General features: G+C 37.5%; 1 protein-coding gene across 1 annotated transcript in view; it reads left to right on the top strand.

Annotated features, from left to right (window-relative positions):
* LOC144658783 (5'-3' exoribonuclease 1-like) overlaps positions 1-22,783 on the top strand; it is a 97,893-nt gene that overhangs the window by 7,573 nt on the left and 67,537 nt on the right. Inside the window, exons 6-13 of the mRNA XM_078519248.1 lie at positions 2,727-2,837; positions 9,502-9,581; positions 11,478-11,565; positions 12,621-12,734; positions 20,145-20,199; positions 20,880-20,947; positions 21,133-21,228; positions 21,854-22,095. Of these exons, the coding sequence (XP_078375374.1) occupies positions 2,727-2,837; positions 9,502-9,581; positions 11,478-11,565; positions 12,621-12,734; positions 20,145-20,199; positions 20,880-20,947; positions 21,133-21,228; positions 21,854-22,095 (854 nt within the window). The remainder of the gene's footprint in view (positions 1-2,726; positions 2,838-9,501; positions 9,582-11,477; positions 11,566-12,620; positions 12,735-20,144; positions 20,200-20,879; positions 20,948-21,132; positions 21,229-21,853; positions 22,096-22,783) is intronic.

Here is a 22,783-nt window from a genome sequence, read left to right as displayed (position 1 = left end):
AAGTGCCGCTTGCTCTCACTTCTATCTCCACTCCTTACATCATCACACATCTACAAAATCCCACAAAATCAAGATAAACTTCTTAGGTTTTCGTTCGCATGAATCGATTGATTTGGAAGAAGAGGCACAGAAAAATTTTTGGCAAGGAAAGGTCCCCAGCGAAACAACTAAAGAATTTTTTAAAGCCTAAAACCAGCTCGCTCCTCGGCAGCATCCAAGCGGTTACTGCAAAACTCATGCTGACATAGTTCCCGACAAGAGATCTGTGTTTTAGACTTTATTATTACCGCTTGGCTCCAGCCGGCCGTTGTTGGACAATATTCACACCTTGAGCGCTTAAAAGCGCTATTGTACAAAACACAGGCCAAACATCTCTCATTTCTTCGAGAATTGCTGTGGACTATTGTGCTCAAACGAACCAGTAGTTTATTTTCCCAAGCAGAGCGCCATTTTTTCCCCTGTACTTAAACGGCTCACTTCATGTGACTTCAGCGTCAAAAGAAGATCGCGTCCTAGTCCCCCGCTGCCATGGCCCGAAAACATGGCTGCCATACGAGTTTGATTGTCAAATACTGTTTTAACTTGCCAGACGACTGTAAAATTTAAAAGTAATTAATTGCGTGCTGTATTTAATTCGCCAGAGAAAACCAGCACTAAACACGCAGGCGGACTCAATACCTGCGAAAGTATTTACCTAACTAAATGCAGCACCCATTAACACTGTGAACGCTTATGACCGCGAAACACTTCTTTTAAAATATTCTAATTTAGTCTAATTTCAAGAGGTGAATATAAGAATGCGACACTCTGATTGGTCAAGAATCTCTGGTGTATGACGTTATATTCACCTCGCTTGGAGGTGAATATAACATTTCAGGGCTTGGTTACTAAGCCACACCAACTTTGCCATCCAGGCAAGTAAACATGGCAGCATTTGATGAATGAAATTTTCGTTCATTCGAAAGAAATCACGTCAAGTCCGGGGTATTCAAAACAGTTGGAATTTTAAAAATTGGCTACCAAGGCTTTTGAACCGACAATATTTTTAAGAGATGGTTCTCAAGGCATTAGAGTTGGTGCTAAGGACGGTGGTTTTGGAGATCGCACGTCGGCGGCCACACGAAACTCAGTGGCAGATCAATTGACCAAAAATTACTCAGTTCTCTTCAGATCAGAGCTACTCGACTTAGAATTTACACAATTGCTCAGAAGTCGCCAACGATTAAACAAAGGTACTAGATATCTGTCTTTTTCGTAGTGTTTGTTTTGTTTCGTTTTATTGCTAAAACTAAAGTGTAAATTCTGATGTACAACCTATGAATTAAACTTGTTTACAAGTATTCAAGCGAGCACTTGTGTTTGTTGGTTCTGTGTTTTAGTTCTGTATTTTATAGTTCTTGATATTCACCTCTGAAAATTAGACAAAAACAATTATTCACCTCAGGCTCAGTGAATTTCGGCGAATATTCCCCCTCGACTTCATCTTGGGGAATGTTTGCCGTGATTCACTTCACCTTCGCCGAATAATAAATTATTGTTAAATACTCTATCACCTCTATTTGCATTTAAACTTAAACTTGACTGTTATTTTATTCTTATCTACTTGATAATGGACTCAAGATGAGTTCGAAATGTTGTGGCTTATTTTCGCTAATTTTTATACTTAATTATAAAAAATCTAGTTGGAAAAAAATTAACTGAGATCAAAAATTTACTGCAACATAGACAAAACTGCATGTGAAATTTGGAGCTGTTTTGTCAAAGCTCAAATAAGCTGAAATATCAAGGGGACATTCTTACGCACACCCCTTCATTTTATATTTTTAACATTTTTATCTTGTATATAATGTTATTGTCCCAGGGCCTCAATGGATACCAGCCTCGTTGCTGAATGGGCCACCCTGGTTAAATAAAGTTTCCTTACCTTACCTTACCTATAGTGAAGGATGATTGGGACATGATTTAAACTCTTTTTTTCTTGCACATGAACACAATGTTTGACTGAAATGTGACCCGTGAATGAAGAGCTGAGTAAGACATGATTCACAAATCATCTTGTTTTGTGTGAGTTCTACAGGAATTCTTTTATGGCTGGTTCTAACTCCTCACGGAAGCGAGTCGTAGTCAGAGGCATAATAGGCCTTACGTTCTAGTAGAAATCCAAAAATGGAGTCGCAATCCTAATTTAAAGCATGACCAAATCCTAATTGGAAGGATAAGAAGGTTTCCTTTTTCTTCTTGCAATTCCACTTCTTTCATCGTTTTGATTCCACTAGATCATAAGGTTCTTATGCTGCTGATTATGCTTCTGATTCTGCTTAGTAATACAGTGTATGTCACTCTTAGTGTAAGAGTGTCTCTTTGTTTTTTAATCAGTTCTCTGGATTTTTGAACTGATAAAACTTTTGTAAGCTATTTTGTTAGATGCATGATCAACAGACATCACATGCAATGGTAAGAACATAATTCTGCTTTTTTACATCTTCTGAGCAAAATAATTATTGTACTGAGTCTAAACAGTGATCACCTTGATTTTTGTGTGAATGTGAAACTTTTTGTTTACCGGTAATATTATTCTTGACGCACGGAAAGGCCAATTGCCGGTATTTTTGCATGATTCAGTAGGGGGCCTCTAGATAACACTGTAGGTACCGCTTGAGAAAATACTGAAGGTTTCATAACTTATGACTGAGCTCATTTTACTAATCAATGTTCATTTGATTCAGACTCCTGGTGAAGGTGAGCATAAGATTATGGAGTTTATCAGATCAGAGAAGGTGCATCCAGATTATGATCCCAACACAAGACACTGTTTATATGGCTTAGATGCTGATCTGGTGAGTGAAATCCAGTTCATAAAATGTGACCTTGTGGGGGAAATGTTTCTACTGCTCCCTCCTAAATATGACTTTTTTAAGTAATTTAGCTATTTTCTATTTAATGGCAATGTTATTATTTTGTCTTCTGAGCAGTTTAAGGTGGCTCATAACTGTTAAAACATTCTTGTCTTTGGCATACTAATGCAGCTACACCAATAATGTTGAGAAATAATGTTTAGTACAAATTTTTAGAGATTTTTTCAATGAGCAAATCAAGCTTGCTATGACATCAAAATTCATTGTTATGGTCAGAGATACCCTTTTTAGTGCAGAATGCACTTGTGTGATGGTTTTCCTGTGTATGGTCACAAAATCTTGGTTCTTTGTATAGTAACATAAATATACTTCACATTTTACTCAGTGGACACAGTCAGGTGCACCACCCCTCTCCCTTTACAAGATTTATCAATCAATTCTAGATGATAGTAATTAGATCAAATGTCTATCAGGAATCGAAGGTGGGAAGGAGTGAAATTGGCCCTCCTCACTAAAACTCAGAATTTTCCAAGTTCAAAGTACCCGCGCACTTCCTTGATTAATCATTGGTTTTGTTATTGAAACCAAAGCAGCTGCCATTGATGTCACTGTCTTCAGAAAAAAAGGTTGTAAAGCACACTTATCGCATATGGCTGGCGTTTCTGTCAGTGCTGTACTGAAAGTGAAACAAAACAAATAAAAGTAAAACACAAAATATCATTCTTAATATAAGGTTGTCACAGAGGCTAGAGAGGCTAGTATAGAATGCAATTAAGCATATCCATTGAAAGTTAAATGTTTTATGATTCATCTTTATTTGTTTTATTTTACTGTTAGTTAGAAGTTGAAACACCACTTGGGTTTCTTCCCAGGTGTTCCTTACACTTTGCATTAGCATAACAGGGTACTTTTGTTTTTCTTTACACTGCATCATGATATTTTTTGCATGCGATGTGACTGATTATAAAATACGAGGCACCATAATAAGATTAACACACTCGAAATATGTGCCCAAACTCCTGGTGAAGTACATTGGAGTTTGTGAGCAAAAGTAGGCAGCAATTGAGGGCATTATTTTTTGCATGCTACGCAACATTGCAAAGGGGGAGAGGACAAATTACTTAACCTTTTCATGTTCCAATTAAGAAAACAGCAACTGCACCAAGGTTTTGTCAATGATTGTAGGATATTTGTTACCTGGTTATAAAAAGTTTTGCACCCAAAATCCCAGTGCAAGTTTTTGCATACCTAAATACAGAAGCGAAGTGAAAGTCTCAAGGTAAAGTCTGTGTTGAGCCTAGTGGCCCAGAGCCCCATACAAGCCGGAGCTTATCCCTGTTTCTGTAGCATGAGGCGACTAGGAGTATTTCTATGCGGACCCCCTGGATGGGATGCTAGTCCATCGCAGGGTGAAAGTCTCAAAGTCTAATTTAATTAACTTATGGTTTAACTTGGCTCCATGAAGTCTGCTTGTATCTTACTGCAACTTGTGCAAAGTTTGTGAGAGTTTCAGTACATAACGTAGACCAATCTGCACATGCATGTAGAGCAAAGTACTTTGTTCTAGAAAGGACAGTACCATAAGGAGAGCATGGCATTTTCTGAAACACAAATAATATTGTGGTGAAGAAATATAGGTTATTCACCAGCCGGGAGGTCCGTATTGGGAAAAACTGTGCCCGAGGTCTTGGTCCCAATACGGACCGGACCGACCAAGGCTGGTGAATAACGTTTTTATTTTTTTCCTACTTTATTTGTTTTTAAAAGAAACCTACGATCAACGGATTAGCAAGAGTGTAAAATGCTGCCTGTGTGTTATTTAATTCGAAATAAAATAGCGTCGCTTAAATTAAACGAACTATTAAACAGAAAGGTTTAGCATATTAAATTGACACTAAAGAGATTCAACAAAAGAAATTGAAGTAGTAAATATGGCATCAATGTAAAATCGAGGCAAAGCATTTATATCATTGACAAAACTGAACACTTTTAAATCGATTTCAGCTTCCCGATGAATGTTTTGAAAGGAATTGTGTTCGTAGGATAGTAATTCTCGGACTAAAAAAAATATTATCTGACTGAAAGACAGTTTCGGTACAGCTATACATGCTTGTTTTTAACGAATTAATAAACTCAGCGTTGATTCCCAACAGAATTTCTTTGTGATAAACAATGCGAAAGTAAAACTGAATGAAATGCGTAGTTTGGACGTACGGCACAACATTGCGAGAATTATTTTGACTGTTTTGTAATTAAGAATCTCATTTTCTTGAATGATAGCAACTAAAGTTTTGTTTTGGCAAAAAATGGCCGATAAAAAGGCAGTTTTTACTCAAAATCGAAGTTTTAAACCGGTGAAGCTTACCGTAATGGCGTGCGTGAAAACGATTGTGAAATGACAAACAACCACAAACTACGAAACTAGAACTCGATTTTGTCGATAAAGAAATGAATACTCGCCTTTTAAAGATTTTCGAGGCCTTTAATCCCACTTCTCTTTTGTCTTATCACATTTACAACGGCTGGTGAGCAGCTATTTCGATTTTGAAGAGCAAACCTTTTATGTGTTCGTTCGTACAACACTACAAAATGATTTCGCGCGGAAAGTACACTTGACGATTCATCTCGCAACGGATACCGCCTGCTGTGAGCGGGTCGGATGGGAGAATACTGCCCGCTCCCGGAACCAATCAGATCGCAGGATTTGTAGAATACCGCCCGCTCAAGAACAAAGAAAAAAATAAATTACCGTAAAAACCCGCAGATAAGCCGCACCTTTTTTTCCAAAAAATTTCGCTCGAAAGCGGGGGTGCGGCTTATCTGCGGGAACTTCGGAAAAGGTGCCGTAAATTTTCGTTAACTGATGCTAATTTATGGAAAATTATGTAAATAAATATAACATAAAACTACAAGAGAGTACCGGTCATTGCTTTTGCAAGTTTTACAGCTCCTTATACCTTATTCTCACTAAATTTCGCGAGTACTAAATTTCGCGAAAAATCAAAGGCCATATTTCGCGAGTATTAAATTTCGCGATTTTGAGAAGAAGGTGGAATCGAAGTGTATTAAATTTCGCGATTTTTTGTCCATTCTTTAACATGTAGCTTTGACTTCAGAACTGTAACAACATAATTATTTTAATCGTCACTGTAAACAATAGCGAACAAAACAAGCTAAACACAACAAAGCATTAGGGTATTCCACAGTCTAAATACCCGATAGGTACATCTATATTTACACTCTAACAAACTATGTTCTTCTGTATGTTCTGTCAGACATGAAATGGGGTCCGCATTATACTTCTACGTTGCTGAATGGATCCTCTGGGGGTAGCTTTGTTTCACCGCTCACAACGGCACTAATGCCAGCTTTCTCCCAGTCTTTCGCCGTATGAGAACTTCCCTCACGGCTCGAGAGGTGGTTGAACAGCTCTATCAGCCAGGTAGCATGCAATGGCTTGATTACTGTAAGCCTTAAATCAACCATAATATCTTCAGTTCGGATTCGGCATACCACTTAGTAAATCTCTCTTTCATGAAGTGCTTTGCTTCACCGTTCACTGTGAGATCTAGTGGCTGAAAGAAGTGCGTCATGTTTGCTGGTACAGATACAGCTTCCACATTCATAGAGGACAGCTTTGACACCACTTTATCCGTCTTCTGTCCCTTAGAGACGTCCCATACAAGTAGCGACTTCTGTGTTTCCGGGAGTTTCAACTCCTCCTTCTTCTTCTCGACGTAAGGCTTGATTACTTTGTCTAATAGCTTGAGTGTCTCAGTTTCATTGGAATAATGTTTAGGATTCTGTGTTATTAAAAATCCACTAGGAAACTTGGTGTTCTTCGGCTGGCTCGCTGGTGTTTTACCTTGATAAATGATCTGCATTGGGAGAAACTCTCCAGAGAGTGAAATTGTAAATGTTAAGGTAATATTCCTTTTATCCGTTAAGCCTTTAATCGGAACAGAAGACGTTTTTTTATCAGTCATGGTCATCCTCCCTACAGAAACATATGAGGACGGGGTTTGATCGACATTCAGGACAAGTTCCGATGGAATGGCGTGTTTCTTGATGGCTTTATGTATGTCATTCAGAAAAGTAAACTTGCATTCCTCGTACATTCCTCTGGGAACGGGTGGACGTCTTGTGGTTCCTGCACGGCAAGAGAAATTACAGCGTCTTTAGATGGACTGAACCCAAGACTTTTTTGGCTGGAATCCTCTTAAGTGGCGTGACATTGATGGGTTACTCTTTATCAACGCCTCTGCGGTCGCTTACACCACGCTGCAATTCACCACGCCGCCACGAGCTCTTATACTCTTGATAAACGTAATCAATTTATTGTCAAGTTCCAGTAACATTGGTGGTCGACCTTGTGGATCGAAGGGGATTGCCTGAACTGGTTGACCAAGACAACCTTTTCTCTTTTGTTCTTTTAGCTTTTTCTTGTAACCTTGTTTGTATGTTCTGACAGTGCTTTCCTTTAGATCAGGATAATCGGCTTGAAAATGACGAATGGCTTTGAATTGCTGTGTTCAGCTGCGTATTTTCCAATCTTTGCTCAGATTTCTGGGCTGTAATAATTGTATGTCCCACGTTTACGTTTGACGGATGTTTCTGGTAAAGGATTGGCCACAGATCTTTCACAGCTACGACGACTTGGTCATATTCATCAGCTCCAAGTTGTGTTTGCTCGTTCTCTGGTAAATACCTGATTTCTATCCCCCTTGGCTGACTGTCCATGATACTTTCACTGTCTGAAACTGCCGCATCGCCAGATTTGCGCGATGCTTGGCGAGTAAATCCGTACTGATATAGCGACATGTTAACGATGGATCTTTGAATTATGGCCTTTTGGCTCTACAGTATTGGCCTCATGGTGGACTCTGTAGCATGGCGCACGTGATTGTCATTCCAAACACAATGAACAATACCTTGCTTGTTGCGTATACTGTAACACAAGCTCAACATGTTATCGTATCGGGTTCTCACAGAAGGGTACCAACAAGTCACCAAAATGAGTGAATGCATAAAGTTCACATTTCTGTGCGGCTTACGAGGTTTTCACATATACAACGAAATTTGGACACCAGTAACTGGAGAAATTCTACCGTGTAGTCACAAAAGGAATAACGTTCACGATCGGTACGCTATTGCGGCAAAAAGACGTTTTTCAGGCCGTTTAGACAGAGCTGTGGTTGGACATCTTCCAAGGGAGATTTCACGTGCCACACGTAATCTTGCATGGTGGTATTGTTAAAGTCGAGGTGATTGACCCCAAGCATAGAAGATCCCCTTTGGTACAAGGAGGGCTTGAAATTCCGGTTAAAGTTATAATTGAAATGGAGCACAGCACACAGGGACACGAGATATTGGCACGATACCAGACATTAATTTTATCAGAGACAACTACAAAGAACCGACAGATGGAAAGTTTAACGACTGCACGAGCGAGATTTTGAAGACCTTAGCGGCAGAGGACAGTTCGGACAGTGAGAATGATGAAGTAGAAGATGACTAATGAACAAAACCAAACCAATAACTCTGAAACTTGAACCAGATAATCATGTGTTGGAATAACTGTAATAAATTAACAGCTTGAATTTCGTTATTTTATTGATATAATATGGTATTAAATTTCGCGATTTTAAACTTCGCGTGTCCTTTATTTCGCGAGTATTTGATTTCACGATTTTTTCAAAATCGCAAAAATCGCGAAATTTAGTACTCGCGAAATTTAGTGAGAATAAAGTATTCAACATGACATGAGCGTGGGACAAAGAAAAAATCTGAGTCCCCGACGGGAATCGAACCCATGGCCTCCCAGAATACCAGTTGGCCATTCTATGACACACGTCATATATCAACCTAGTACAATGTTGATCCTACCAACATTGCTGATCCTAGCAGTATGCAGGATGCATGTCATACATCAACCTAGTAAATGGCCCAGCTCACAACAAGTCTCTCGTAGCTCAGTTAGTTAGAGTGCCCAACCGGTATTCTGGGAGGCCATGGGTTCGATTCCCGTCAAGGACTCAGATTTTTTCTTTTTCCCACGCTCGTGTCATGTTAAATAATTTCTTCACTATTTATCACCGAGCTTGAAATTTACCATCTTTATTATTTACTACAAATAATATTGGTACATTTGTTATCTTCATAATTATGAGGGTGCACAGTTAGGTGCTCCCTTATCCCACCCCCATCTCACGAACAATTAATTAATCGATATTGATAATTGGGATAGCAGACCACAGCCCTAACAAACCATCACAAAAGTGCATTCTGTACTAAAAGTGAAAAGCAAAATTTTACATTTTTTGAGGGAGTTAATTTTAAAGGGATCTAATTTTGTGGACTTGGGATCAGAAAATACATTCATTGAAAATACTAGCTCCTGTGAAAAATTTCATGACACACAACTTCATGCCTGATTAGTAATATACCTTCACTCCTTCTCAGGAGCATAGACCAACAGTCTCTTGCCATTTAGCCTCCTGTCCTGTGCATCCCTCTCAACTAGCTGGTACCAACTCTTGCCCATGGACTTGATAAATGCCTGATTGGCTGGGATTAATAATTATTATTGTTTAGTAATAAGGTAGCATAACTATTGTATAACATTTATATTTATTCCCTTTTCCAGATGATGCTTGGGCTTTCATCACATGAACCTCACTTTTCTCTGCTTCGAGAGGAAGTAAGATTTGGAAAAGCAGCAAAAAGGTTGGTTTTAAGCAAAACAAATCGATAAAACATGTGAAACTTTTTTTATTTCTGTTATATTTTATTAACTAGTGGTACCTATCGGTAGAAATGCCACAAGTACAACGGGACGCTTTATGATTTTGGTCGATCAATAAACATTGCTCGTTTTCTTTGAAAATCTTGAATGTTTATGGAATAAAATGCGATTTTATGAAGGCTAAATGAGGAAAAAGTTCTAAAATAATCCCAAAGTAGTGAAGATTTAGTGAAAAATCTTGTAAACTTTATGCTATTTGAGAGTTTCAAGCTATTGTTGTCCGATGCCGCTATTTTGGAAAGGTTTCCGCTGTTTTAAAGTCCTATAGGTCTTAATCAAAGTGGCTATGAGCCACTGAACACGGAAAATATAAAATTACGAAACAAAAAGCAAACTTTTAAAAAGATTTGCCAAAACAAAGCATTTCAAATGTTCCACACTGCAGTTAAATCCATTCAGCACTTGTATTCCAAAAATTTGAGGTTTTAAAAGGTTAAAGCCTGGTCGTACAAGTTTGTGGCCAAAGATGGAACAAGTTTATTTTATTATCCCGAGAATAATTCATCACATGCAATGCGTGATGTCTCAAATGACACGTTGAATTGTTATTGTTGAGACACTGCAAATTGCGTTTGGGAAACCAGCTTTTAGGAAAATTAAAGGCCCTGTTTTCCGAGAAAAAAACGCCAGACAATCCAGGAAAAAATGGACTATAGGAAATTTATTTTATAAATTAGAGAAACAAAATAAACTCTCTTCTGATCGATAAAATCCGTGTTGTTTACTTGGCCAGACCTAACTTAATTACGCATGCAAATTTGTATGACTTCGAAATTTTCGAAGCTTTGGAATGCATTTCTTGCCTTCATCTTAAATGAAATTAAATTCTAAACAAAGTTTAATTCAAGTTTCTTTGGTATTTAAATCTCTAGTTTGGGAATTTTGGCTTTTTGAAGCGAACAGATTTGAAACCTCTTTGTTATCTGAGACGCATCTTGTCTGGGAATTTTAGTTGCCAATAAATCATGCACGTGCTGAACAAATTATTCGCGCGCTGATTGGCCAAACTACAACAAAGTGTGCACGTGCTGAACAGATTCTGCTGAACGGATTGGCTAAAAACATCAGAAATTGTGTCGTCACGATCTACCTTTACATTACATTACATTACATTACATTACATTACATTACATTACCTTACATTACATTACATTACATTACATTACTTACATTACTCAACATTTGGAGTGTTTCTGAGAATTTTTTCGCATATACAAATCTTCTTGTGGCTCTATATTTTGCCGCCTCGTCAGGCCTTCTGGTCTTCCAGAAGGCATGACTCGTTGGCAATAAAGAAATAAATTTCAGTTTTGTTGAAATAAAGTTTAAACCGTACAAAGGTTAGAGTAAAATTAAGTGGTTTGTTGACAACATGTACACACTAACTTAGCACTGACTAGTGAAGCATTGAGCAACAAACTTGATATACTAAAGGAGGCAAAAGGACAAGTACATGTACAGTATGAAGAAATGCAAGATCACTGTACAGTTAGCTAGTATGAATATTTACAAACAGAACATAAATGAATAAGGCTCCACTCTAACCCTGCTGCGGTGCTGTGAAAATCTGCTACTAACAATAAAATAATCAGAAATTTAAAAAAAATGGTAAAAAGCTGTTCAAACAGGGGAGCTGGGATGGAGTCGTGGTGAGAGCATTTGCCTCCCACCAGTGTGGCCTGGGTTCAATTCCCAGGCCCCGTGGGTTGAGTTTGTTGTTGGTTCTTGTCATTGCCAAGGACAATGTAGACCACAGGCACAGAGTGCATGCAATATATGGGATTGTTAATACTTCATGTTCCTGTCTTTCATTACAGAATTGCAAAACCTGAAAACACTACGTTTCATCTTCTTCACTTATCTTTGTTTCGGGAATACCTGGATTGGGAATTCAGTGAACTAAAGGTGACTCAAGTGTTAAATACTAAATATTGTTAGAACTTTTAATTAAACACAAGGTTATTGCATGGGGACTAAACACCTACTGAAAACAAGAGTCAGACAAAATTAATAGTTATATTGCACTTATACTGAAAACAATAAGTGCAGTGAAAAATTAAATTTAAGGGCAAAAGAATGTTTTCTGGAAATGTCAGTACTGTCTTGAAAAAATATGTCATTGAACATCAATACTGTCTTGGAAGTCAATACAGTTCTTTTTTTAGTATAATTTCCAGGAAGAATACAACAATCAGGCATTCTTATTGGACAAGAAGCTTGGCTTATGATGCTATATTCACTGTGTTAAGTGGTAAATATAGCAATACTAAGCCATACCACCTTTGACTTCTAGGCAAGTAAACATAGCAGCAGTTGCTGAATGGAATTGTCGTTCATTTGAAAGAAATCAATCCAAGTCCAGAATATTAAAAAAAAAACATTAGGAATTAAAAAAAAATGACTACCAAGGTCCTTGGAACAAAAATGTTTCTAAAAAATGCTGCTCAAGGTATTGTTAAAAGATTGTAAACACAGTGGGTTTACTTAATAGATCACACAGCCATGACAAACTGGGTCAGACTGAGTCGCGACAAAAATTTGTTTCTCTTCAGCCCAGATCAAGTTACTCTTTCAGTATCATAATCATGACAATAAAGCACAATAATTATTATTCATAGGTCACCAATGATCCATCAAATGTACTAGATGGATGTCTTATTTGTGGTCTTCTCTTTGTTCTGTTTAATTTCCTAAATTAATATATAAATTGATTTGCAGTCATTGAATTAAACTTGTGTGCATAATTATATGCAAGGAAGCTTAGCTTAGTTCCTTGCCCCCGGGTGGGGGATAGGGCCGGACAGTAACGTTCTCCATTTGTCGCTATACTTGGCCATAGCTGCTGCTGCGGCCCATACACAAGGGAGAGCTTAGTGAATATTCTCATTGGTGAATATTCACAAATAAAATTAAATATTAAATACAGTATAATCATTGGTTAATATATTTTCATGTCATAGGATAAACTTCTCTTTCCTTATGACCTTGAGAGAATCATAGATGACTGGATTTTGATGGGATTTCTTGTTGGAAATGATTTTATCCCACACTTACCAAATCTACATATAAACCATGTAAGTAAACAATGCTACAATGTACACATTCATTTTCAAAGTATACATTTTACCAGGATTTAAGTAACATTATAGACTAGAGAAGAAGAAGTATCGTTTATTAAAAAACTTTTACACTTGGCAGTCCTCGGACTGAATTATGTGTACTTTTACAAATTTATAAAAAACGTATAAAAACTAGGTACAGGATTTAAAAAAATATAAAAAGCTATTTACATTAAAATATATTAAAGACTATTAAAAGCGATCTATACAATGTAATTTAAACTAATATTGCATATACGGTAATAAAAGAATTTTTAAAACGGTCCGCCTTGCATACAGGCGTGTCGAACACTCTCCTGTTTCGAAGTTGGTGGTTGTTGGTTGGCCTTTTAGGTAGCAGATTGACTAGTTTGTTGTTTTTTGTAGTTACAATGTCATCAAATAGGCTCTTAGAAAGCAAATCACTCCTGCCAGCTAGGGAAGGGATTCCGGCCTCTTCTAATGCCTTTCTGTATCCTGAATTTGGGAAAATTATACGCATTGCACGCCTCTGGATGCGCTCTAATTCCTCTGACAGATAGCCAGGAAGGCTGCTGTGAAACAACTGGCATGAATATTCAAGGATGATCTTATTACACTACAATAAAATAGAACTAGATCATTAGAGCTGACTGCGGCATGTTTTAACTGTCGTAATAAGTAAAGACGCTTGGCAACTTTTGATGTGATTATTTCTGTGTGATCGTTCCATTTTAAATCATTTCTGAGAGTAATTCCTAAAACGTTGGTGGAAGAGACTCTTTCAAAGTAAAGTCCATCCACCTCGACTGGGTCATACAGAGGTGGTGATCTTTTGAAGCATGTCAGCATCTCCTTACACTTTCTTGGGTTCAGCTGAAGGTGGTTTTTTTTAGACCATTTATTGACGTGATCGACAGCATGCTGTAAATTACTGGCGTAGGACGGAAATAGTGGTATCGTCAGCGAATTTCCACATAAGCATGGACTCTCCAGGTAGATCAAGGTCATTGATCATCGCGAGAAACAGCCAAGGTCCGAGCCGGGTACCCTGTGGTACTCCTGCAGTGACGTTTAGCCAGGTGGAGAAGGTCCCATGTAGCTTCACCCTTTGCTGTCTGTCCCGTAGAAAATCTATGATCCAATTCAGGGAAGTCGGCTTGACTTCTAGGCTTAACAGTTTCATTGGCATTTAGTGTCTGGTGGTCGACCAAGTCGAAAGCTTTTCGAAAATCCACAAGGGAAGTTCTAAAAGCAGCCCCAGTGCCATCGGTAGCTCTCAGCCAATGGTGTAACATGAAAATGAGCGGGAACGTCATAGAGGAGCCTGGGATAAAGCCATATTGATTTGGATCAATAGAGGATAGCACTGCCGGCTTTATGGACTTCTCGATTACAAAACTTTCAGCAATCTTTGACAGTGTAGATGTTAGTGAGATCGGCCTCAGGTCTTTATTAAAATCACATACTGTTGGAGCCTTTGGAAGAGGCGAGACATTAGCGATTTTCCAAACACGAGGAACTTTGCATTCAGAGAAGGAGGTGTTCAAGATGTCAGCAATGGGTGCGGCCAGAATGTCAGCAAATTCCCTTAGCACCCAGTTGGGAAGATCATCAGGTCCACCAGCACGAGATGTTTTAACTGCTTGAAGTTTAATACCGAGATACCGGTATACTATACTGTCTTTATGCCAGATTTACCATGCTTCCTGTATATCAGATTTAATAGTCAGGGATGTACAGCACTGTGCAAAAACCTGCAAGGAAAGATGATACTTAAGTACTATTTTTTTAAAAGTATCATGTAGTGATTTCTTATTTTTTCCTTTTTTAAAACTTGTTTTGACAATAAATTTTGAGCCCTCAATATTGTTAGTCAGATTAAGTTGTTCTGTTTGAGGTCTGTTTGTTTATGTTGTGAATAAGTCATTTTTGTGGTTGCGTCAGTAACTGTCTATGCGGTTGGGTCTGTTAGTAAGTCCCTAATTTTTTTCATGAGAATAACTGCTGACTGCCACGTTGTCAGAACTCTTCTTAAGTGGAAGAAGATCTTGCTGCCTGTACCACCGCAATAGACATTCTTTCTATGTGTCAGTATAAAAACATCCAATACTAAGTGTGTATCAGAGAAATGCATAAAGAAATGCATTAAAAAAGAAACAATAAAAGAAACGCATACCGACGAAAAAGTAAACACTTTTACCCTTCCTAATAGTTAGGACCTTTCTAAAAACCACTGTATAGTGAATGAAGGCTTCCTAATAAAAGATTATTATTATAATTATTCACAAGACACACAGCACAAAATTTAACCCAAACTATGAACTTGATATGGAGTTGTCAGGACTTGCAGGCAAAACTAAATGCAATAATTGCACTAGATACTTAGAAAAAAGACAATAAGAAAAAAGGAAATGTTAAAAAAAGCGGGGTTTGTGGATGCACGAAATGTATTTTTTCACGTTTTTTGATATATTTTCAATCTTTGAAACATATTTTTTTGTCCAAATCACGAAAATAACATCAGTAAATACTGTCTCATCAAAATCGCCAAATTAAGTAACAGTAAGGTACTCTAAAGATACAACTCCCCCTGCATCATTGTCGTTCTTATTTACTACCTGTAGACAGCAACCACATGTGTGTCCTCTTAGAGGGCTTTTATTAAGGTGCTGATAGTTGTTGACCTCTATTAAGAAGTGTTTGTTCTAAGTTTGTGTTCTAAGTACATTGTGTACATTGTGTTAAGCATTCAGCAGAGTCCCAGTTGATTATGTGGTTAACAAGTTGACGGTGTTCAGAAATGTGATTGTTGACTACAACATTTCTTGTTGCTCATTTGTGTTCAGTCAGTCGCATGGTAAGGTTTCTAGCAGTCTCTCCAGTGTAGGAGGCCTGGCAGTCATTTGATCTGCAATGATCTTATAACTAGACTCCTCCCGTCTGTTGTAACATTCATCCTTGTTTTTAATGTTAGTAAGTAAATGTTGTAACATAGTTACAGGTTTATGAGGTGCCCTCAATGTAAGGTATAGTTGCTGTAGTAACGGATGTTGAGTTTTTTTCATTTTGGAAGTTTAGGTAGTTTGGTGAGTCTGTTGTCTAATGAAGTGAGCACTGTAGTTGTTCTTGTAGGAAATTTTTATATTTTATTTTAATTTTTATTCATAAGCTTTTATATGTTTTTGACTACTGTAGTTTTGACATTTTTAAACTTTTTTACCTTTTTAAATTTTTAAAATCTTACAGGACCCCTAAGATAACAGTACTCTCAAGTACTGATGGGTTAATCCTGTTAAAAATATTCGTTTATTATTATTATTATTATTATTATTATTATTATTAATTATTATTATTATTATTATTATTATTATTACAAGGGAAACCGGTAAAATCAATATATAATTATATATCCCATAGAAAACAGGTAAATGTGAAAATAGATTAGTGTGTATCAATCAGATCAATCTGCAGCTTACTTTCATAAGCAAATGCCTACATTGTGCGGTTCCAGAAAATATCCATACCCACCCCAGGGATGGTCATTGGAAATTCTGAGGGGGATGAGGGTCTCAATAGCACAAATTTTTAAAAGAAAGTATGAAGCGAAACTAGAAATCCCAGGGGGTGGGAGGGTCCAAACCAAAGAACAATCCTTGGGGTCCAGGTATGGATATTTTTTGGAACCACACCCTGTAGAACCGAGTCTGTGCTGCAAAAAAACTTGACACATTAACTTAACCTGGAGTAAAAATTGTGGTCTGCGATAATCATTATTTTTACATGTTTTTATTGAAACAAAAATGTTTTGTCATGAACCTCAGAATGGTTTTAAAACTTACATGTAATTAAGTGTCAGTCTGCTTCTGTAGCATTAAGCAGCTAGGAATATTTCTACTCCCCCCTGAATGGGATGCTAGTCCACTGCAGGGTTCCCCCCAGCATTATGTCGCCGGTACCCATTGATACACCTGGGTGGAGAGAGGCATTATGAGAGTAAAGGGTCTTGCCCAAGAACACAACACAAGTGACCCCGGCCGGGGCTCGAACTCAGACCGCTCGATCCGGAGTCCGGTGCACTAACCATTAGGCCACCACGCCTCCCATCTTATTGGGTTCTGGGATGTTCATATTATATAAAAAGCCATCAATGTCACTTAAGTATATTCAGATTTAAACTGGCAACATGTGGGAACCAATCATGTGATAATTTTATTACATTGACACAGTGTGTATTTTTGAGTTCATTTTGACTAACAGGAATGCCCTTGCAAAGTCTTCAAGAACCTGTAAATAGAAACAAAACAAACAAAAAACTATTATTTAGATGAAATTTCTATTTTCCAGCATGCAGTGTATATTAAAATTAAATGGCCCTTTTCAGTGAATGAAAAAAACTGGCTGCTTTTGGGCCAGTGGATCCAATATTTTTTTTCACTTGCTAGAAAGCCAAATGACATTTATGGATTTTTATTTTTTGTTTTAGTGGTTTCGAAAGAAACATGGGGCTTTGGGTAAGCTTATAATGGTTTCACCTTGCCCAGTCTACCTGGGTCAAGCAAGGAAGAAATCAATTTTCTTTGCACCCTTCCTTTCATTAGTTATTGCAGAAAAATGTCATATTATTTTAATAATCTTTAAAGATGTTTTGGACCCTAAAACTGAATTTTTGTAATCTGTTCATTTCAAAGCATTACATCACTGAAATCTATGTTTGGTATTCTTGTAGAGCAAGTTGCCAACAAAAACTAAGCTAGAGTTTATTTAATAGGTAAATCAAATTTACAGCTACTGCTTGGCTAATTTCAATATGAGTTCAAAAAACTTAAGTCTTGACAAAGTGCGAGCCAACAAGTCATGAGAGCCATTCCAATCCACTATATACAAATAGCACATTGGTTAGCCTAAAAAGCTCCCTGGTTTGACTGGTTAGCCTAAGCAGTACTCCAGTTAGCCTGAGTATAGTTAGCTGAGGTGGCTTCAGGTTATACTATTTATTGGAGTTAGGTATTTCTGGCTTGTATGGCACTTATGTGTCATGAAACATGCGAGCCATGAAAGCCATTCCAGTTAGCCTACATAAGATTCCGGTTAGCCTATATAGTACTCTGGCTAGCCTTAAAAGCACTTTGGTTGCCAAAGGGTACATCATGTTGCTTGCAGTTAGCTTTATATTGGGACTAGGGTTTTCTGGCTTGCTTAAGTTTAAGGCCTCGCGATACCACTACTTTAAAATGCTACTGAAGGTCATCCAACAACTGAAAATACAGGCCTTAAAAACAAACAGATGTTTTGTAAAGTAGACAAATGTCTGGTCAAAAAGCAGATCTTAAATGCCTCAGGTAATGAATGTGTGTAGAGAGAAGGAAGGAAATTACAAGAATTGACTGTCACATAACTATGTGTAAAACTAAGAGATCAACAATTACCTGAACTTGGTACAATCCATAGTTTAACTCACTGAACAGTAATCCAGAATGCCCTGTCACATGTTAGGCATTCTATTAGTCCCAAAAATTACTGACCTGTAGACCACAAAATGCAAAGTAAACGTAAATCTATGTTTACCAATACAATAAAACATCATGGGAAGAACAAATTTTAAGTTAAGAAATGGTCTCATTTATTAAACATACCCAAAAAGGCATTCCAAAACGTGAGTAGCACTGTTTAATTCAAGTCTAGATTAGCTACCAGGTTGACTGCAAGTAGTCTGTAGTCTAACTTAAAAAAAATAGAGATCACACTGAGCTGAAATGTTTCTACCAATTTCAAAGGGAACACATCAAATTTTCCTGACTTAATTTATCTTTGTAGCCTAGAATGGCCACTTGTTCAATATTTTGAGGAACATTTCCGAACGTATAAATAATGAAAGGATGCGAGTCTTATTAATTTGGAAAACAGTAGCCTAAAATTCAGATGACGAACATAAATAACAGTTGTATGCCTCGACGAAATGACTGCCATTTAATACTATCGCCTCGTTCTCACCATCTATTTTTTTTTTTACGCCTAGCCCGGCTTTAATTCCAGTAAGCTAAGTTGATAATCACGATAAACGTCGAAGACATAAGCTTTAACCAGTCTAAAAAAATTATTGTTTAATGAGAAACGCCTACCTCAGCCCAGGTCCCTGTTAGTTTCTGTTGCCCACGTTTTTGCACGTTTCTGCTCATTCCATATTCTTCTTTATCGGGAATACAAATAAAGGAGGTGTACCCTACGTTTGGGGACTCGCTTTGATTGCGTCAAGAAGGAAAAACACCGACAAAACTGTCCTCTATAACTCAAAATCTTGTCGCATAGTCGCCATTTTGAAAATGCTCTTCATGAGCCCACAATACGGACCACGGGGAATCCGCTGGGGTGACCACCAATTAGGGGGAGGGGGAGGGGCAGCTATTTAACTTCTCCCCAGGCCCACTCCTTTCGTCTGAAAGAAATTACATTCAACCTCGCTAAAACCAAATGAAATGAGAAGAAACTGACCACGCTATCATAAAGAGCAGACACTCCTTCCTTTGGCAAAATTTTCTTTTATTCCTAACGCAAATGGTTGTTGAGAAGAAAGCCAACAAACTTTTCAGTTGTATTTTTTACTGCCGTCCTTTTTTAGGAAAAAGTAATAATGGCCATTTTTAAAAACACTATTTAAAAAGCTACAACTTGGCTTAAAAAAATCTTAAGAGAGAGATACAGGTAAAGTTTTCAAGCGAATTTAAAACCGCGGTCCGTTCTGGTCACGTGACCGATGACGTCATAACAATAAAAGTGATAAAAATGTACTTAACATATAAATATCTACCAACATGTAATTTGTTGCTTCCTCACATTTAATGCATCGCCAGATACGCACTTGTACCCAGACTCCCACTTTTTTAAAATTGTACATAGCTACCTTAATTTTTATATTTTGTTCGGTACCCGAGCAGTCTGAAATGCCTCACACCAATGTGCTTCAAACTGCAATGACTGCTTTTTCAGTAACAAAATGTCTTCGTCACAGTGAGCAAAAACGAACTTCAGGGCAATGTCACGTGACTAATGACGTCATCGTCCTACGACTTATACAAGAAGTAGTTTATGGTAAGAGTTATTTCTATACGACGTACTACTCCTGCTGACTTCAAACTGACCAAGTTATTTGGCATTGACGATTTTTCAGTTGCAAAGGAGTTTGGGAAGGTTTTTATTATAATTATATATTGTTTTTATAATTATTATTATTATTAAACACATTCTCATCGAAAAATTGTGCCAAAAATTTGGTTAAAAATGATGAATTCCAATCAATTTCATTTGCGTCATTTTTGTGTGCAGTACTGCACTGTGCCTGTGTTTGGTTTACTGTTGAACTGTAATCATAATTATTTTTGTTAATTGTGACATTTTATCATTTGACAGGATGCTTTGCCAAACCTCTTCAGAGTTTATATTGATGTTTTGCCTTCTTTGGATGGTAAGGTTGTTGAATAAAAAAAGAAAATGTGTCAATCATGAAATAATAGAATTTAAAATCCCTAGACTTGGAAGAATGAATATAAAAGAAAGCTAAGGGTTGGGAGGCGCGGTGGCCTAATGGTTAGCGCGCTCGCCTCCCAGTCGAACGGCCCGGGTTCAAGGCCTGGCCGGGGCGCTGCGTTGTGTTCTTGGGCAAGACACTTTACTCTCACAGTGCCTCTCTCCACCCAGGTGTATACTGCTGGGGGGAGCAAGTGAGATGGCAATACTCTTAGTTGCTTAATGTTACGGAAACCGGGATAAGCTCCGTCCTGTATGGGCCACTAGGCTCGAAGCAGACTAAACCTACCTTACCTAAGAGTTTAAGCTATGCGGAGAGATGGCTAGTGTGCGAAACACCTCCAACTAGCCATGATTGACAAACTTCAACTTACTACAATTCATGTCAAAAAACTGGCTTCTAATTGGACCTATCATTTTTCTCACATGTGAAAAAAGTAACACACAATCTGCCAATCACTTATTGGCCTTTCATCTTAATATATTTTTTAGGTTTCTTTCAGTTTTATGTTTTATGTTATTATTTCCTCCAAAAGTGTGGATACCCTAAGACACATAGACTGTCTTGATCTAATGGCTTGTACATAATTTTTATTATTTGTTGTTTTATGTTTAAAGGATATCTCCATGACAGTGGAAAGCTTGCCCTGCCCAGATTTGAGAAGTATCTTGTTGCTTTGTCTAAGGTGTGTATACCTTTATTATTAACTATTTCTTTTAGTTTAATTAAATAAGTAGGATACAAATATAGAGACTCTGATTGCTCAAAGACCTACAGTAGGGTTTATTGTTCTGGTTAACCTGAAGGAACCTTGTATTGCATGGTCATTCAGCTACATCTTGACCTTAAAGTGTTTTTTTACTCTCATAGTTTGATAGAGAACAATTTGAAGAGAAGTTTGTTGACATGAAATGGTTTGAAAGCAAGAAGGGTTTCACCTTTGGAAATAACCCAGTGGAGTTGCAGGTACTCACGAGGTGTACTCAACTCTATGTACATTTGTTCTTTTTCATAGCCTGTTTTGTTTTGTTTTGTTTTGAAATGCTTTTTTAGGAGATGTTGTAAATTACATTCCTCTTACTTGGGGTTAAGGGGGCCTGAAAGGGTTTTCAGCTGCACACTTGCGTGACTTGCAGTTGTCATCCACAGGTGCATGCGTCAACTGATTTTTCTATTAAAAAGGAAAGAAAGACAGACAGACAGACAGACAGACAGACTGTCAGGCAGGCAGGCAGGCAGGCAGAAAGAAAGAAAGAAAGAAAGAAAGAAAGAATATATAAGAGGATTTTAAAGAAAATATATGAGAATTTTGTTGTAACATGGGATGTTGTCCGTAATAGAGAGTTGGCTGTATTAGAGAGGTGTTCATGTACAGAGAGGTTCAACTGTATCTAAAAGTTGTCTGTATGATTACATGTAGATACTAATTATGATGATTAGCAGTGCAATTCTAAAATTTTTGCAAAACACATTAAACACAAACAGGATTCTTCAATAAATTGCAGCAATATTTATATGAACATTCTATCAAAGTGTGAGTGTATTAACATCTTATTAAATTATTTCAAATCTATACTTATTCTTTCTCCAGGAAGATGATTCATTGCTCACTTTAGACAACAGTTTTGCTGCTTTAGAGTTAATGCCTGAAGATTCTACTGCAGCTGCGAAGAGAAAAGAGCCAAACACAAAAGTCAATCCAGAACTTGAAAAGCTTGCTGCAAAATTTGACGAGGACCTGAGAGAGGATGATGAAGACGTCTTTGAGACTGAGTTTGCAATGCACAAAAGGGACTATTACATGCAAAAGTTTGGATATGAAGAAGTAAACAGGTAAATTAAGAACGCGTGTTGGTTAGGGGGTGGGGGGCTCAGTGGACTCTTTATTTTGCACTGACAGGGGTACTCAAATTCAACTTTATTCAAGATTATGCCATCGAGCGCGAGCTAGCTAGTGCTATTAATTTAATCCAATACCATTGCAATTTTTGATTGGATAATTTTTTCTCCTGATTTTCCAAATATTGTACTATATGAAAACGAATGTGCAAATTATGCATTGTACAATGGGAATCATAGGAAGTTACACGTTTCAGCCCTTATGGGTTTCTGCTTTGATTCACCATACAGCTATTTCAATTAACGTTGTCAGGTCAAAGCTTAAAACTAAAAGGCAAGACCGTATGGCGTTCTGGGTATTCACTACAAATTTGCATATACATGTAAGCTTCATTAAATGTACAAATTCGTATTTCGCACGTGAAGAATTCACGAGTTTGTTTTTCCTCTCAGGGGCTTTTTTGTAGCTTTGCAACTTTAACTCTCACTTGGCTCTGAGTTTGAAAATTCTTTTTAAATTCAGTGTGGTTAAAAGTACCTTGTTTCACTTGTCTGAAAAGAAAGAAAACGGGCAAGTCCGCGTTTGTCATGTCACTATATATTTTAGTATTCAACACGTGCAGTTGCTCTCTTCTCCTACCCATACTGCCTTTCAGTCATGTCTTTAAGCTTTGATCCGGAC

Source organism: Oculina patagonica, chromosome 6 (genome assembly GCF_052425735.1).
Source record: "Oculina patagonica isolate OP01 chromosome 6, crgOcupat, whole genome shotgun sequence".
Taxonomy (NCBI): domain Eukaryota; kingdom Metazoa; phylum Cnidaria; class Anthozoa; order Scleractinia; family Oculinidae; genus Oculina; species Oculina patagonica.
This window is presented reverse-complemented; position numbering and strand designations above follow the sequence as displayed.